The 17,238-nt window shown below is 44.1% G+C and overlaps 1 protein-coding gene across 2 annotated transcripts in view; it reads right to left on the bottom strand.

The window, feature by feature from the left end:
- Window positions 1–306: 306 nt before the first annotated feature.
- Window positions 307–17,238, bottom strand: part of LOC123788389 (inhibitor of carbonic anhydrase-like) — a 44,011-nt gene continuing 27,079 nt past the window's right edge. For both annotated transcript variants that reach the window (XM_045791789.2, XM_045791790.2), the window contains exons 10-17: window positions 15,078–15,168; window positions 13,840–13,881; window positions 11,444–11,599; window positions 8,421–8,562; window positions 3,658–3,722; window positions 2,949–3,133; window positions 1,467–1,653; window positions 307–517 (exon numbers count right to left, since the gene is read on the bottom strand). In XM_045791789.2, the coding sequence (XP_045647745.2) occupies window positions 483–517; window positions 1,467–1,653; window positions 2,949–3,133; window positions 3,658–3,722; window positions 8,421–8,562; window positions 11,444–11,599; window positions 13,840–13,881; window positions 15,078–15,168 (903 nt within the window). In that variant the 3' untranslated portion in view covers window positions 307–482. The remainder of the gene's footprint in view (window positions 518–1,466; window positions 1,654–2,948; window positions 3,134–3,657; window positions 3,723–8,420; window positions 8,563–11,443; window positions 11,600–13,839; window positions 13,882–15,077; window positions 15,169–17,238) is intronic.

Here is a 17,238-nt window from a genome sequence, read left to right as displayed (position 1 = left end):
TATATTTTTAAAATACACAAACTCATTCCTTATCCTCTGTTTTTATTATGTAAGTCCTTCTACTGCACACACTGATGCTTTTTTTTTGCACACTTATAATCACCACTCAGACTCCCTTCAGACAGATTTATTGCTTAAATTCTATATAAGTGATTCAACTCTTGGGTAAAATAAAGAATAGGGAGGGAAGATGAGCTAGTCTTGTACAGTTCTTTTAAAAAGTACAATTTAATAGATATTAAATTTAGAAGCATAACTCTAGTATAAAGACAGTTTTTTCCCCTCAAAAAATCTGAGGACATATAATGAAGTTTTCTGAACAGACACAATTTTTATTCATTTTAATTTTTGTACCAGTTACAGCACATAATTATATCAAACAATTGAGGTTAACAGAGGCCTACACACAGACAAGTGAGGATGTGTCCCCACCATATTTGCAGGCATCGAGTATCTCTGTGGTTGCCCACTTTGATCAGTTTTTAATGTACATGGAATGTACAGGCATCTAGAAGTTCTGTGAAGCAAAACATAAGAGAAAGATTTTCAGGTACTTCCTGTGCTTACTAAACACATTTCTTTTCTTTTTTTTTTTTTATTATGTTAGTCACCATACAGTACATCCCTGGTTTTTGATGTAAAGTTCGATGATTCATTAGTTGTGTATAACACCCAGACTAAATACATTTGTTTCTGTTTTCTAAAAGTAAATGCTAGGTAATAATAATTTTTTTTTAAATTCCCTCTCTCTCTCTCTCTCTCTCTCTCTCTGACTGTATCTCCTAACTGACGTCAGTGCTATCCTTAAATACCTACATTTTCCTTTTCTCCTGTTCTCATCATCTCCAACGCACAGTACAATTCAACAAAAATTCAGGCACACTCCCAGCAATTTGATTATCCCAACTTTAATTTTATTTCTCCTACTTAATCCTTTTTGAGGCAACTATACCATTCTAAACACGCACACACACGCCATTCTAATACATATGTATATCTAAAACTAGAAAGGGCACACTATAGTGCTAACTTCATTTTGTTTCTGTTAATATTACTTACACATTTTACTTAAAATCTTTGAAAATTGATAGTCTATTAGTGATATAGAGGGGTCATTTCCCAACCCTCTCCCTACACTGAAGTGCTCACCCATGTGTACCTTTTCATTTTGTTAGGGGAAAGAATGGAAATGCACAAGTAAACAAGTTCAGTTTCCAAATGATCTCAATTGCACTCTCTGTCTCCTTCAAAGGATTGGGTCTTTTTTCAGGTAGTCTCTTATACTGTCGTCTAATTGAGTTGCCTCACTGGTAGGTCTGCATCCTCCTGCAGGGCCAGGAGCAAGCCTTCTCCATCTTTGTGCTCCTATCAGTACTGGCCCAGAGCTTGGCACACGATGGTCCTTAATACAAACATAATCACCTTGACCCCCATGGTATTGTTCCTCGGTGTTTTATTCTACTCACCAGAGTGTAAGCATTGTCCCATGTTAGCAATCGCCTTAAGATACTCTGGTCCTAAGTATTTTCGATAAGTTGTTTTATCCTGAAGGTTGGCCAAACATGCCGTGTCATCGCTGAAGAGCAGGTCCCTAGTTGAGGATTGAAACATCTGGAACATCCTGTATTCAAACCCATCTCTTCCAAAGAGCTCCTGGGTTAGATAGATAGACAGACAGACACAGAGTGAGCAGCAGTACCAGGCAGCACCGGGTTGTGTATTCTGCCTCAGAAGATCTAAGTCTGCTGCATTGCTCAGCTCCAGCTCCTGGGAGACCTGGGACACAGCAACAGTTTCAGAGGCACCATTAATGGCAAAAAGCATGGCCTCTGGGTTCAAATCCGGCCCTAGCTTTTCCTTGTCATGTGACTTTAGGAAACTTCTTTTCTGAGCTCAGTGAACCTCAGTTTACTCATTTGTAAATGGAGATAATGTATGTAAGTAACTGCAAAATTAAAAATACTTCAAGTTTTGTGGCCACTGCATCACAATTCTGCCAATCACTGCTGGATATTTTCAGCTTCCTGGGTCATACTACCTGTCTTCCACTGCTCAAAGCCCTTGCTGCCTTGCCTCTTCTATTCTCTAGATCTGCCCCAGGCACCTGCCCATTTCCATCTCTTCCTTCCCCTCCTCTCTTTTTCTTTGTTCAGCCCCCTAGAGCCAAGGGGGCAGCTTGCCTTTTGGGAGACACATGCCTTCAGGAATCCCTGACCAAGAGCCTTTGGCTTTGCCAGTTCTCCCTGCGTTGTAGTCCTCTAACTGGGATGTGTGGGTAGCATATGCTAAGACATGGATTACTCATATGGGGCTCTTCCAGCAGTGGGGTGTATGAGTGCGAAAGGCAGATGAGGCTTTGGGTTTTCCTTAAGATCATTCGATTTAAGCATCCAGCTAATTCATAGCCATTGTTGGCTGCCTGTAGAGGTCATGAGTTGTCTGAATGTTGGCTCTTGAACTTTCAGGAAGCCTAAAACAATGCTCAGCCTGTCCGGGTTCAGTAATGCACTGGGATCCACCCTAAGTCAGGTAGAGTAGCCTCCATTTTGCTTTTACCACATATACCTCCTCACCCTAGTGTGAAGGGCACTGAGCCAACTCCCTTATTTCTGTGACAGAAGAAGAAAAAGACAACTCTCATGGAGGAACTGAACAAGTTCTGAAGGTACCAGGAGTCTGCTCAGAGACGCAAGTGAGTCTCAGGAGACCCTTCAGATATTCATGTGTCCAAGGCTTTTTCAGTCAACTTTGATATCCTAGACAGCCCCGGAGCACAAAGTGAGCATCGCCACGAGCTAGCTTTCTGCTTTCATCAGAGGCAGGGCTATGAGAATCTAGTTCCACTGCCCAGGGAGAAAGGGTGTGAGACTGGGTGTGCCTGTCAGTTCTGCAGGTGACCTGAGCGCTTGGTTGGGGTGACTGTGGAAGGACCTCCTGTGTGCCCACACCTGTTGATTGAAGAGCATTCTGCGAACAAAATCTGCCTTATCCTTTCTTGAGACCACAGCATGATTTGGAACCATGGCCAGGTGGCACCTCTGAGCTTCAGTCACAGGCTTCCTGGTACCATCGAGGCACAGCAGCTCAAAGTCTTCCTGCTTCAGATCTTTAGCCCATGCTTCAGGGTTCTTTCCTGGGAAGAAGGAAGGTCAGTCAGCCACAGCTGACAGCTTTGGTCAAGGTGCCCTCCCCAGGGGGATGTGACCAACCACCAATGTCTGGGAGAATCACAGAGACACAGAAAAATAAAACTTCAAAAATAAAACAGAAGAAAGAAAAAAATGCATAGTTATAAATTCATAGCCTTTCTGGTTAGTGACTTTTCAGTCTTGTTAAAGGCAAAAATTTCTTAAACAGGCCTGATAAAGCACTAGCCAGAAAGAAGATTGATAAGTTGAACTACATTAAACATTAAAATGTCTGTTCATAGAACAATATCATTGAGAAAGTGAAAAGGTAAGCCTTTCAGAGAGAAACAAGATATTGTCAGTACATATAGCTGAAAAAAACCTGTATCCAAAATATAGAAGGAATGCCTATAAATGAAGAGAGCCAGCCATGCTTTAATAAACTTTCCCAGTTGCCCGACTGGGGAGTAACTTCCAGGGAGAGACTCAGTTTTTTTCCAAGGGAGAAAATGACAGCACAAGCACATACCGTCAGTGTTCTGGAAGACCGTGCTCTCCTTCACAAAGGCCACGTCTCCTTTTTCAACCAGACACCTGCACAGCAAGGGTCAGGTCAGTGAGGAGCTCCAATGGGAGTAGGAGGGAGAGACGCCCAGAGGGAACCACCGGGAGGCTCACACCCCCTCCACCTGAGGCCACTGGGCACACCTAACACTGACCCCATCCACACACACAACTGTAACAGTCAGGCTGTCCCTGAGAATTAGAGGGGAAATGTAATAGAAAAAGAAACCTGCTTATTTTATTTCTATTGTAGATAACCACTGTTTGGTTCCTTATTTTAAATACAGATCGGTTTCTCCAGAGGAGAAACCTCGTATTAACAGGAATATTCAAGGACTCTCAAATCCATACGTCTAGTCAGCCTTAATGATCCCTCGTGAATGTGCATCACTAGATATGTGTTCACACTTAATCCCCAGAAGACTGTTTCTCTGTGTTTAAGGTCTATTCTGTTTGAGAAATGTTGAACACATTAACAATCAGTTCTATGACATCCAATCAGTTGGCAATTGACATTAGTGATTCATTATCAGGAGCACCTCTCCAGTTTTCTCTTTCTCCTAACTTCAGGTGCCTCTATACTTAGCTAGGATCAATTACTCCCATTCAATTTTCCTAAGCTCCCTTTGCCCTATTTCTTTCCTCTTCCTGCCCTTCATATAATCCCAGTCCTGAATAAAAATGATGGTCTGCCTCAGGTGTGTCTGCACCTCAGCAGGGAGGCAGACCAGAGACCCTCCTGATCATTAACTCCTCCTGGGCATTCCCGCTTTCCTCACTCTACTCTAGATCTGTGGTTCTGGACGTGTGGGCTGGGATCAGCAGCATGGGCACCAGCTGTGAACCTGTCAGAAATGCACATTCTTGGGCCCCACCCCAGACCTACTAGATCAGAAACTTCTGGGGGTGGGGCCCAGCAATCTGTGTTTCAACAAGCCCCCTAGGAGAATCTGTGCTTTAGTGGTGAGAATCACTGTTTGAGACAGCCACCTCCCCATTCCATAGAGCAATGACTAAAATATTTTCCAAATTCCCCCATGCCTCTGTCTCTCCACAGACCCTCTCCCCAACACTCATTTTGACATGTGCTCCTGCTTCCCAGAGAAAACACAGATATCATTACATGGGCTTTCTTCCAGCCTCCCTCTGCCAAATCTGTCACTCAAGTCTCCAGTGCTCTTCTCCTGCCCTCCAGGCACAAGGAAGGAGCAAAGGTCTCCCTCTCCATAAAAATGTCCTCCCCAGGTGCCCTACATCCCATTCCTGCCCACACTCTCAGGCACCTTCTGATAGTTATCTTCTTTCTCTTATGTAATTGGAGACTTTCCCCATTCACTGGGCTCTTTTTATCAGTATTCATACTTCTTTTCTTTTTTAAAAAACAATAATCCCTGTCTTGATCCTACACTCCCCTCAGCAATGGGCTTCCCTCCCCCACTCATCCAAACACCTACAAGAAATCTTTGCACTTGCGATCAGCACCCCTTCACACCACCCTGGCTGACCCTTGCCAGTCAGCTTATGGGATTGACTCACTATTGAATCTGCTCCCACCAGACCCAGGGGCCAGTTCGCCACACTCATTTTATTTGATCTCTCAAGTTCATCCTTTCCCCAGTTTGAAATGTTATCTTTGTTATACACAAATATAATGTGTCCATGTATAAGTCTTCGAAGTCTAGTCTCTTCCACTAATTTGTCACTCTTGCACACAAACCCATCTGTACTGATCATAGTATTACAGTATTATATAATATTATAATGTAATTTTTATATCTAGGAAAACAAAATTCCCCTTGTATAATTTTATTTAAAAATTCTTGACTCTTATTTGGTCTACCAAGCATTAATACTTTGAGAACTGACTCCTTTCCCCCATCCCCCCAGTCCCTCTGGTCACAGTGGAGGCAGCTAAAAGTTTACAACGCAACTTCGCTGCATGAGTTGTGTGAACACGAAGTTTTCGTTGGAACTGGGCTGACAATCCCATCTCCCAGGAATTGGGATGAATACATTATGGTCTGTGTTAAACTGCTTCTTTATAAATGAGAAGATGTAATAAGGCTAGTCATAGACATTTCCTTCCATGTAGACTGAGAAATAGAGAAAACCCTCCTGCAGGGAAAGTAAATGAGGCATCTCTCTTCTTCGGAGAAGAAGGAGGAGGATGAGGAGAAGGAAGAGGAGAGGAGGAGATGAAAGAAGGAGTAAAGGAAGAGGAGGAGGAAGAAGAGAAGAGAAGGAGAAATGAGAAGAAGGAGGAGGAAGAAGAGGAGAGAAGAGGACAAAGTAGAAGGGGGAGAGAAGTGTGTTCTCTTATGCTAAACATTCATTCATTGTTTATCTGGAATTCTAATTCAGCTGGATCTCCTAAATTTTATCTGGCACCTCTCACCTTAAAGTATCTTGGCTGACTCCTAAGGCTCAAGTCTCATGCCTTCTAAAGAGGAAGCTCCTTGGGTTTTTTCACTTTCAACAAAGGAGTCTTTATTCATTTTATTAAAGGAAAAAGACATTAAGCAAGCAGATAAAATATGTAGTATTCTAGAGCATGAAACGTGCTAAAAAAATAATAAAGCAAGAGAGGGGGATATAGAGAAGAAGAGAAATGGGAAGTCGCTGGAGAGGGAAGTGAGATCAAGAGAGATTTTACTTATCTACTGATGTTTAAGGTGAAAAAAACAGCAACATGTGTGGATGGGAAATGACCCAGTAGAGAAGAACCTGCGATGGCGCAGGAGCAAGAGGGGAGAAGTGCTGAGCAATGCCCTTGGACAGACCGGAGGAGAGGCTGGTGCAGGCGTGGGACAGGGCTGAGCTAGGAGACAGTCAAGTGGTCCACACAAGAGGAGGGAGAGTGGCGTCTGTGGGCACAGATGCCACACATGGGTAGATGTGACAGTGGGATGTTGTGGCATTTCTTTGGATTGCTTCAATTTTCTCAGCTGCAATAGGAAACAAAGGCATGACAGACGAAGGGAGATGTGTTGAAGATTGAGGAGAGGACAGAGGATGGACTCATCTTCTAGGAGAGTGGGTAGTGAGGGCACTAGGCACATGTGCATATATGAGGTGGGTTCTCCTTACTATACAAGGAGGCCAGGCACCCCAACAGTACAGACACAGAGTGGTGGAATGTCAGACCTAACCAAGGCCGTGCTTCAGCCAGCAGAGGGGCAGGCATTTGAGGCTACTCGCAGGGGAATGATTATCGTGGTTGGCTGTGGAATGTATGCTGGGTGTGGAGGGGAAAGGAACATGAAGCAGGGAGAGAACAGGGAAGAGCTGGCAGGATCGGTGGGTCACAAGTCAGTAGAAATGTTAGAGTCAGGAAACCCAAGAGAGTGAAAAGGCAGGTAGGAAGTGGTGGGGAGAACGAGCCATCTGAAGCTGAGGGTGCTCTGTGAGTGTTCAACTGCATTAGAGGAAGAGGGCAGATTGTGTTTCAAGACAAACCTCTGACAATTCTAAGTCCTCTGTGATATTATCATATTAGCACCAATAAGACCGTCAACCCTAATGCCAACGTACTTTGCGATATAACAAAACAAAACAACCCTACTTTAGCCTAGGTTTCATGTTCAGCATACATTGTTGTCGTGGGATCTATGAAAATATGTCATTATATATGGCTTATGAAAGAGATAAAACTTTGGAGATGGCAGGACAAAGTCATCTGGTAGTGTGACAAATAAAGGGGTCCTTCCTAGATGTTCACGCGTTCTCCACACAGCAGCCACACAACCCCAATTCACACGGCATGCCTCCTGCCTCAAAGGGTCCCACGCTGCTCAGCATACTTAGAATTAACTCTACCTCCTTGGTCAGGCCAATAGGGCACTGAGACATATCCAATGTTGCAGCTCCAGCCTCTGCATACCTATGTCCCCCTCACCTCCTGTGCCCCCCCTCAGGGCCCTCTGTTCTGGCCTCAGACACAGCATGATTTGTCCCACCCCATGCCTTTGTCCTGGTTGTTCCTTCTTGCTTGAAAGTCTTCCTCCAGGTTTTCTCAGGCCTGATTCCCTCTCAATATTTAATTCTCCGTTCACACAGTCCCTTCTGTTTGCCAAGGCCTTCCCTGGCCACCATTTCCAAAACTGTCTCCTACCCAAGTCACTACAGCACCACCCCCCTGGTTCCTTTGGAGCACTCAGCACGGTCAGGAAGTGATTGGCCCTTATTTATATGTTTATTGTCCTACTCTCCCCATGAGACGCAGGGGGCAGGGGAGCTACATGTGTCTTGTTGCTCTAATAACCCCTCTACCTAGCCCAGTGCCTGCCACATAGTAGGTGCTCAATAAAGGTTTCTTGAATGGCTGGAGGATCCCAGGAATACTTATTTTTAAAATGTACTTATCAGCCAGGTGTAAGAAGCACATGTCCAGTACCTGTCCTCTGATTTTAAACTGGGGCTCTGAAAGATTCCGTGACTTGCCCACAATCACACAGAAGAAAAGAACAAAAGTAGACCCAGGGTTGTGACCCTGCACCCCTCATTCTTGCCTCTCCTCAGGCGCCCTAAGTCAGCTGGGTCTGCAGAAAAGCATTCCAGAAAGGAGCTGGACTTAAGGCCTTGGGGCCAGTGAGAATTTGCAGTTCTCTTTTCTAATTTTGATTCCTCCTAAATGTAGCAGCCAGATCTTGGGATGATGGAAAAGATGAAAAGACAAGAGGTTCACTGGGTTGGTGCCCAAGAGAAAGGCAGTTCACAGACACTACTCGCCTGAATGCCCCGCTGAAGCCATAGTATCTCTCGTGGTTGTTGGGAGCACAGGTGTGGGCTGGGCTGCTGCCACCACTGCACAGAGTGCAGAGACTGGAATCTGGGTCAGACCCTGGGGCACAGCTTTGACTGAAGAATTCATCTGTGCAGGAAAACACAGGAGGTCAGCTCTTCTCGCCCATGTTAGCAAGAAAGCCTCCGATTTTGTCCCTAGAATTGCTTGAATGGTATAAAGACACATTTGGGTGTTTGGTACCATATTATTACAAATAAGAAAGTTATGTAATAAAAAGAAAGTTGCAACTAGAGCAAAATAAAGGGGGACTGGCTGAAGTTGGGACAAGTGTCTGTGGAGCAGAAGTGGCACAGGGCAGAGGAGTGGAAGGACAGACGCAGATGTAATCCTAAGGGAGAGAACAAAACTAAAAGCCCCACCCAGTCAAACGTCTCCCACATTCTTCCTGACCTCTGCTGCCCTTGCCCTCCCTTATAAGGTATTCCATCTTGACTCCAAATCCAGGAAGGGACCTGAGAGGCCCTGCTGCCAAGCCCCGTGCTGGGCTCCAGGGCACATTGGTGAGGACATTACATAGGCCCCGTGTTCCTGGAACCCAAGTCCATGAGCAACAATCATAACTCAAGTAGCCACACTAGTGAATTTGTACACCACCCCCGCCCTGGCTTGCAATGGGAAAGAAGAATTTGGTTCTACACAGCTGTACATAAAGGAATCTGGTACAGACCTGGGAATCAGGGAGAGGCCTCACGTGGAGAGATGAAGAATGAATAGCAATTACCTAAGTGAAGGGTGAAAGGACAAGAGTTTTCCAGACAGGGAGCAGCATCTGTAAAGGCCCAGGGCCAGAGTGGGGGGTGAGGGCAAACAGCACAGAAAGGTTAGTAAGAGGCCACTGGGCTAGACCATCCAGTGCAAGAGTGAGTGGAGAGGAGGCAAGGTCCAGAACCGCTTTTACACCTTTGTGTAAATTTTGTTCTTTATCCTTAGAGAAATGAGGAGCTTCTGAAGGGCTATAGCAATGCTAGACCAGGGGTAGTGGGCCGGATATAGCCAGATCTGCACTTTGCAAAGATTGGTCTGCCAGTGGGATGAATGGAATCCAGGGCAGATGTGGGGTGCAAGCAGCAGGTTACTGAAGTAGTCCAGGGGAGATGAGGACCGCTTGGACTAGGGTAGCACAAGGGGAGGGAGACAGTGAAGAGGGACATCACTGGTGATGGATGGTACTTGGGAGATGACAGCTTGTTTTCCAGCTGGGGCAAGTGGATGAACTATAGCGTCCTCCACTGAGCTAGGCAGCTCTGGAGCCGACTCAGCAGAGATGACACATTTTGTTTTGAGCTTAATGTGCTTTTGAGATATTCAACTAGATAATGTCAAATAGGCAGTTCAATATACACAGGTGTGGAAGTGAAAGATCAATGCTAGGGATAAAGATGTAATAGTTATCAACATATGGATATAATATTAATAATAGTGATAACAGCAAACATTTATCTAGTGCTGGCTATGTGCCTAGTTTTGTATGTATAGTATTATTTGTTTAGATGGTAAACGAGGCTGTACGCATGGATGTGAGTGCCTGCGGATTGAGTTTAGAATGGGGGAAGAAAGTTCCTTTAAGCAATTGAAACATTTATTAACCAGATTGGGAAAAGGGACTTTGTAAGGGTAGGAGAAAAACCAAGCCAGTGTTTTCACAAAAGCCAGAAGATAGTGTTTTAAGGTGATCTGTAGAAAGAGAAGTCATAGAAGAATGGACTGGAGCATGACCTTCCAACTGAGCAGGTCACCAGTAGCTTTCAGAGTCCTTCCTATGGAATGATGCAGAGAAGCCAGAGGACAGGGAGTGGAGGAGTGAGTGGGAGACAAGTGGCTCAGACCATGCTGTTAAGAAGTCTGGCAGCAAGGAGGAGGAGAAACAAGTCAGAAGCTGGAGGAGACTGCTGGGAGAGGGAGGACTTTTAAAATGGAAAACACTGGGGTTGTTTAATGTTGAAAGAAATTGTTGGCTATACTAGAGAGAGAAGGAATAACCAAGGGTATGAGGCTCTAGGGAGGAGAGCACGGGACGGACCCACACCCAAAGTACAGGTGGAGGGAGGCTGAGCAGATACAGCCATGAGGAGGCCCACAGCTTTGGCAGTGGGACGGTGAGGGGGAAACTTTCTGACCATTTCAGTTGTCTGTTGCAGCTGAGATGAGCATGTGCTGAGAAAGGGTGGTAGATGGGTGTGGGCTGGAAATGTGTGGACAGTGAAGACATTAGGATAATTATTGGGAAGCGTGGGGGTGTGGAGCAGCGACACAGTGAGGGTGTGACTTCCAGAGGCCCACTGAGGCCAGCAGCTGAACCATTTCCAGTGGAGTGAACTGCTCTACCTGTGACTTCTCCGGCCAAGTTTAGCTGCTAAGGTGCAGAGAGTGAGGAGAGGAGGTAATGGGGTTCATGCAGAGGTGAGATTTGTCAGATGGCTGGGAAAAGCAGGGCACCAGGAGCCTTTTAGGTACTAGCAAGAGTACTGCTAAAATGATAAATATGAGAATCTATAGGAGATAAGGATGAAAGTGAAAATGCACCCAAGGACTTACTGGTATATGGTTTTCAATTTTTACAAAGCAGCCAATCTGGTTTATATGGGAAAATAATATGCACACACACACACACACACACACACACACACACACACACACACACACACCACTCTCACTCTGCAACCCCAGGCTTGTTCCCTGAGCCAGTTGTAACACATAAAGAGTAGGGTATTTCCCTGATATCTGCCCATTGGGCCAAGCCATTCCCCTAAGAAGTAAGGAGGTGAGGAGAAAGGGGAGTACCTGCTCAAGGAGAGGTGAAGCTCACCTGTAATGTCTGCCCAGCCCTTGACCCCACTACCCATTTATGCCATCCCTTGACATTCCTTGCCATTGAACTGAATTCCTGTCCTACACAGGCACTGGCCCAAGGAAGCGGCTGCCACACTGCCTCCCAGAACACACTTACCAAATTTACAGGACCCGGTTTTGTTGTATATTAAACCCATGGGGATGATCCAGCCTGCAGAAGTACCAACTGCGGGGTGGCAGGACCTCTTGCCTTGCAGAGAGTCCCAAGAGAAGTAGGGATCTGATTTCTTAACCACTGCCACGACGTAATGACCTTGCAACAGAGATATCAAAATGCAATTTCAGTAGCCCCAGGACCCTCTGAAAATGTATTCTAGAGCTGCTACAGTTAGCCCCTGCCTGCCACTATCCCAGGGGAGGAGGAATAGCTTGAATCCCTCACCTAACTCTAGCAGAAGACCCTCCCAATAACTATCATTATTAGGTATGGGGCCGAACAGTCTGACATTACTCCTCTCCAGACCTGTCTACATACATACATCCAGAAATATTTACACACATACTTCATACTTTTTCAATGGACTCCTGCTATACATTCTTTACTGTGAGATGCTTTATTCTCCCTCAATGACATATTGTGGGCACCTTTTTGATTCAGCAGAAATAGATATAGCTATCTCTTTCTGTTTATTGGTTGAAACTAAGTTATGTTCCACTGTACAGAAGTACCATATTTCATAATACTCCAACTGGTGGGCTTTTACATTGTGACCCATTTTGCCATATTACAAATTATCTATATAAATCTTATACATTTAAGTGTCCACCTGTTGAAATATTTCCATTGAAGTCCAAAAGAAAGAGCTTTAGTAACTTCTTTTTTAAAGTCTTTGATTTTCTAGATTTATGATAACATCATTTTCTAATAGTGACAATTTAATCTTTTTTCCTCCAATATTAAAAAATATTTTTCTAATCTTTTAAGTCATATTGCCTTCACTTCCAAAGTAATACCAGCGTCTTTGGTAGGAGTGGGTCTTCTTCTCTTGTTCTTGATTCTAATGGGAACGCCACTGATATTTGATATATTCCTATCCCAATACTCTGTAACTGAACTGTACTTATTGACTGGGGCCTAAACAGCAAAGCTGAATTTATAAGAAGATTAGAATCCTAAATCTTCAAAACTAGAAGATAATGTGGTCCTCCACCACCACTCTGAACCCCCCTCCCCACTACACTCCCTTTCTTGCCGTTGCAGTTCAGGTTTCTATATATTCAAGCCTGGAAAAATTGGAAATCAACATGGCAGGTGGAAGACCTGCATTGCCAATTACTTCACAGTAAAATGGTGACAATGATATCCATCCAGGGGGATTTTTGGGGGGGATCAAATGTGCTAATATGGGCACATTGTACATTACGATACAATGGGGAAATTACATGGCTGGGTTTCCAGCCATGCTGCCAGTGGCACAAATAGTACCAGAGCCCCCCTCTCAGTGAAGCAGATTCTCCTGAGGCCACAGCAAACCCTCACCAGACTGTGCTCTATTACACTGTTCCAGCAGCCAAATACTGTTACTGTGCCTTTCTGGAGGTGTGACTAATTCTGCACAAATGACATTAATTATTGCCATCTGGGGTGTGTGTGTGTGTGTGTGTGTGTGTGTGTGTGTGTGTGTCTTTGGAGTTGATCCCTCTCTGTCTCTATTCAAATCTAACCTTCTCCATCACAGCCAGCCACCCTGAACTGTCTTCTTTGTTGACCTGCATTTGCATATCACTACAGTTCCTGGAAATTTCAACCGTTCTTGAAGTGGAGTTCTTTCTGACTTCTCATATTCTGTATTCAGTAGATTGCACGGCTGTCGAAATGCCAGCCCTTAGGGTTGGGGATGAAGACACAACCCACTGAAGACTGTAAGCCATAAAAGCAGAGGGGGAGGGGGAGAGCATATCTTAGGGCTTGGGTCCTATTGTACATGGAGGGGAGCTGCTGCAGGGGAGAAGCTTTGAACTCTAGGGTGTGGGCCTGCAGGGCCTCTGTGACCCTGTGCTCAGCAGGGACCAGAGATGCTGCTAGTGCTGTGGTGGTCCAAATCCACCCACCTCCCCCAGTTCACCTGTCCCATAAGAAATGCCAAACCCACGTGAGCACCTGTTTTCATCCCAGGATCTTCCACCACAGCTGTTTTCAAACCCCAGTGTGCATCAGAATCATCTGGAGGGCTTATTAAAACACAGAGCAGTGACCCCATCCTTGGAGTTTCTGACTCAGTGGATTTGGGTGGAGCCCAAGAATTTGCATTTCTCACAAGTTCTCAGGTGATGCTGATGCAGCTGGTCCAGGCACTACACTAGATTGAGAAACACTGCCCTGTTTTCCAAGATTAGGTACTTCAGGAACAGATATAGACCCGCCCTGCCTAAGTGGAGACATAGATGGGAGAACTTGTCAGCTGGTCTATTCTAAAGACAAGATCGACTCCTCACCCTCTCCCCAACGATGGCCTTCACCTTTGAGCCCCAGTGTTACTGATTCTGACTCACCTACCGCGGGTGTATTTACACACGTAGACCCATCCTTAGGCACTAAAAAGAAAAACAATCGGGATACATGGCATTAAACTCTCATATTACTCAATCCAAAGTCATGAGCTTCTCAGTCTCAAGAGTGAGGAATAAAGTAAGAAGCACCAGCTAAGCCCCTTGTCACTGGTTATCAACAAGCCAAGACTCTGCAGCCCCATTTAACCCCCTCCCCCTGACCTTTGCCACTTGAATATGAGGTTCCACCCCCAGAATCTCCCCAACATTCAGGGAGTTACAGAGAAAGAAAATGAGATGCCCTTTGAAGAGGGTCAGAGACCGCTGAAGATCTTGACAAAGATCCTTATGCATTGGCTATGTGATTCAAATCATCCTGATCTCTTTCTTCCCTTCAGAGCTCTAGACTGTGGTAGGCAATCATTATATGCTTGCTATGTTGGAAGGGAAAAAAACCAGTCCATGGAGTCAGAAAAACCCGGATATGGTCTTCATTCTACCTTGGACACATCATCTAACTTCTCTAAGCTTTAGTTTTTATATCAGTAAAACAGAACTGCTATTATTTACTTCACAAAGTTGTTTTGTTTTGAGGGATAATATATGGTTTCTTGCTCACTGCCTAGCAGATGAGATGCTTAATAAATTATATTGGTGAAATTCTCTTTTCCCCAGCTTTATTTTTTTTATGTGAAAGGATCCCCCACTGAAGAACATGACCTTGTAGCCTCACCTCTCAACCTTCCAGTGCAGCTGGGGTGAGTTAATTTTGGACTAGTAAATTTAGCAAAAGTATCGAGCGAGGCACATGTGGCTCAGCCCCTCCTTTCTTTATTGAAGAGAGTGGGAAGAGGGTGGCTTAGACCTTTTTGATGAAGCTCTATGACAGTATGCATTCTCCTCTGCCCTCAGCCATTGGGTATGCCAACAAACCTGTTCTCCCGAACTAGTGGGTAACTCTAACTCCAGGGCCATTTGGTGAGCCCTGAAGCCAGCACTGTTCCATGCCCTCCAATATCAGCCTTTCAATAATAAACATCTCTTTCCATCTCTTTCTGCCTAACTCCTATGTCCATATCTTCATTGGTTCTGACTCTGGGGAAGGAGGATACTATCTGCTAGCCTCTTACACTCCACCCATAGTTAATTATTATCTCGATCATGAACTAGATCATTTCTCCTTCTTTCTATGTCCATGGCCCAGAGGAAATAAAACACAGAGAGGCACCCCCTCCACTTACTGTAGTTCTCTGCCAGGACTGGCACCAGACCGCACTTGCCCGCTATGTAAATGAAGCCTCCATCCAAAGTCATGGCATCAGCCTCTCCTTTCTGAAGTCAAGAAATAAATCAGTAGCACAACAGTGAGGCCGTTTCCTTTCTCACTGACCCTCAGAGGTGTCTATCTCATTGGCTTTATGTCATATGTCCTTTTGATTCATCAGATGATGGATCACCCAAACTTTTGCCGTATCACCACAGGATTTAGAAAACTGGACATGTTGACCCGGGAACAAGCACCCAACCCAGATCCTGTGCCCTGGCATCTCTGACCTCTCATTAGACCCATCTTGAGTACTGGACATGCCCTTACTACATTTTCTTTGTAACCACCGTCACTCAGCAATCTACATGGCCAGACTCAGGGGGTGTATTTACTATGTTTCTTTTTTTTTTTTTTTTAAGATTTTATTTATTTATTTACTTACTTTCTTATTTATTTATTTGAGAGAAAGAGAGAGAGAGAGTACAAACAGGGAGGAGCAGTGGGGGAGGGAAAAAAATCTCAAGCAGACTCTCAAGCTGAGCAAGGAGCTCAACATGGGGTTTGATCTCACCACACTGAGATCACAACCTGAGCTGAAACCAAGAGCCGGATGCTCAACCAGCTGAGCCACCCAGGCGCCCCTGTATTTACTATGATTCTATGGAACTTGTTTTCTTCTGTATGGTGGAGTTCAATTCTGTTCCCGTAATCCCATTAGCACTATACTCAGAGCCCTGGCACAACAAAGACTTGCAATAAACAATTTCTCTAATTAAATAATTCATTAATAAACTTATTTTAATCAATGAAATTTTCCAACAGAGCAAAAAATGTATACTTACAGTGATAAGATCATTGAGATAAAAACACACAGATAAATACCCACCCTTAGCTTTTGACCTATTAACTGCCCTTCTAGAAATCTATCTTAGAACAGTAGCAACTATACAAACAAAAACTTACCAAGCCTTTACTATGTGCCAGGCCCTTTCTAAACACCTTACAGTGATTATCTCGTGTATTCCTCACAAAATCCAATAAAGTAGGTACTATAATTCTTTCCCTTTTATACACTAGTGAAGTAAAGCAGAGGGAAGTTAAATAATTTCTCCAATAGATGGTCACTAAAACTAAAACTTAAATAGTTTAATTCCTTAGCTTCTGCTCCTAACCAGCATACCACACAGCCTCCTGAATCTGATTATTCCAAAGGACACATACCTAAAAACTATTCTATACATACTTTTTTCATCCATCAAATGGGCTCATAGGCTCATTGTGAGGATTAAACGAGTTAATGTGGGATGCCCGGGTGGCTCAGTTGGTTAAGTTTCTGCCTTCAGCTCAGGTCATGATCCCAGGGTCCTGGGATCAAGTCCCACATCGGGCTCTTTGCTCAGCAGGGAGCCTGCTTCTCCCTTTCCCTCTCCCTCTTCCCGCTATTCCTCCTGCTTGTGCATGCTCTCTTTCTCTCTCTCTCTCTCTCTCTCCCTCTCTCTCTGACAATAAACAAAATCTTTAAAATAAATAAATGAGTTAATTCAAGTTAAGAGCTCATAAACATGTTTGGTACATAGTAAGTAACTTCCAAAATATTAGCTATTATTATTATTAAAGGTATACCCAGAAATATTGAGGTTATAGAACAAAAATCTTCAATTCCATAGTATCTACAATAGCAAAGGATTTGGAAATAATTCAAACGTAGACATTTAGAAATCAGTTAAATAAATTGAGGCAGAAATACTTAGTGGAATATTGTGCAGCCAGCCATTAAAAACATTTTAAATGAATATTCCGTTCCCTAAGAAGGTGCACCTACTGTGCTGACTTCAATTAATAACAATAGATAACATTTATTGCTGCTTACTATATGCTAGGCAATGTCCTGAGCACTCAAATTCATTTAATCCTTAAAACTGACACATTTAGGAGACTATATAAATTGCAAGATCTTAATGTATGGGTTAGTCCCAGGAAGGTTTATCAAAATAAAGATCTTCTTAAAGAAGAATGTGTGTCTCCTGAGTTTGTCAGTTTTTTAGTCTTTTATTATAAATTTATTTTTTCTAATCACAAAAATATTATCTGCTCGTAGAGAAATGGAAAGCTAATAACACAACTTCATAACTCAG

The sequence above is a fragment of the Ursus americanus genome, chromosome 20 (genome assembly GCF_024610735.1).
Source record: "Ursus americanus isolate L20-20 chromosome 20, mUrsAme1.1.p, whole genome shotgun sequence".
NCBI classification, from domain to species: domain Eukaryota; kingdom Metazoa; phylum Chordata; class Mammalia; order Carnivora; family Ursidae; genus Ursus; species Ursus americanus.
Note: the sequence above shows the minus strand (reverse complement) of the source record. Positions and strands in the feature narration are given on the sequence as shown.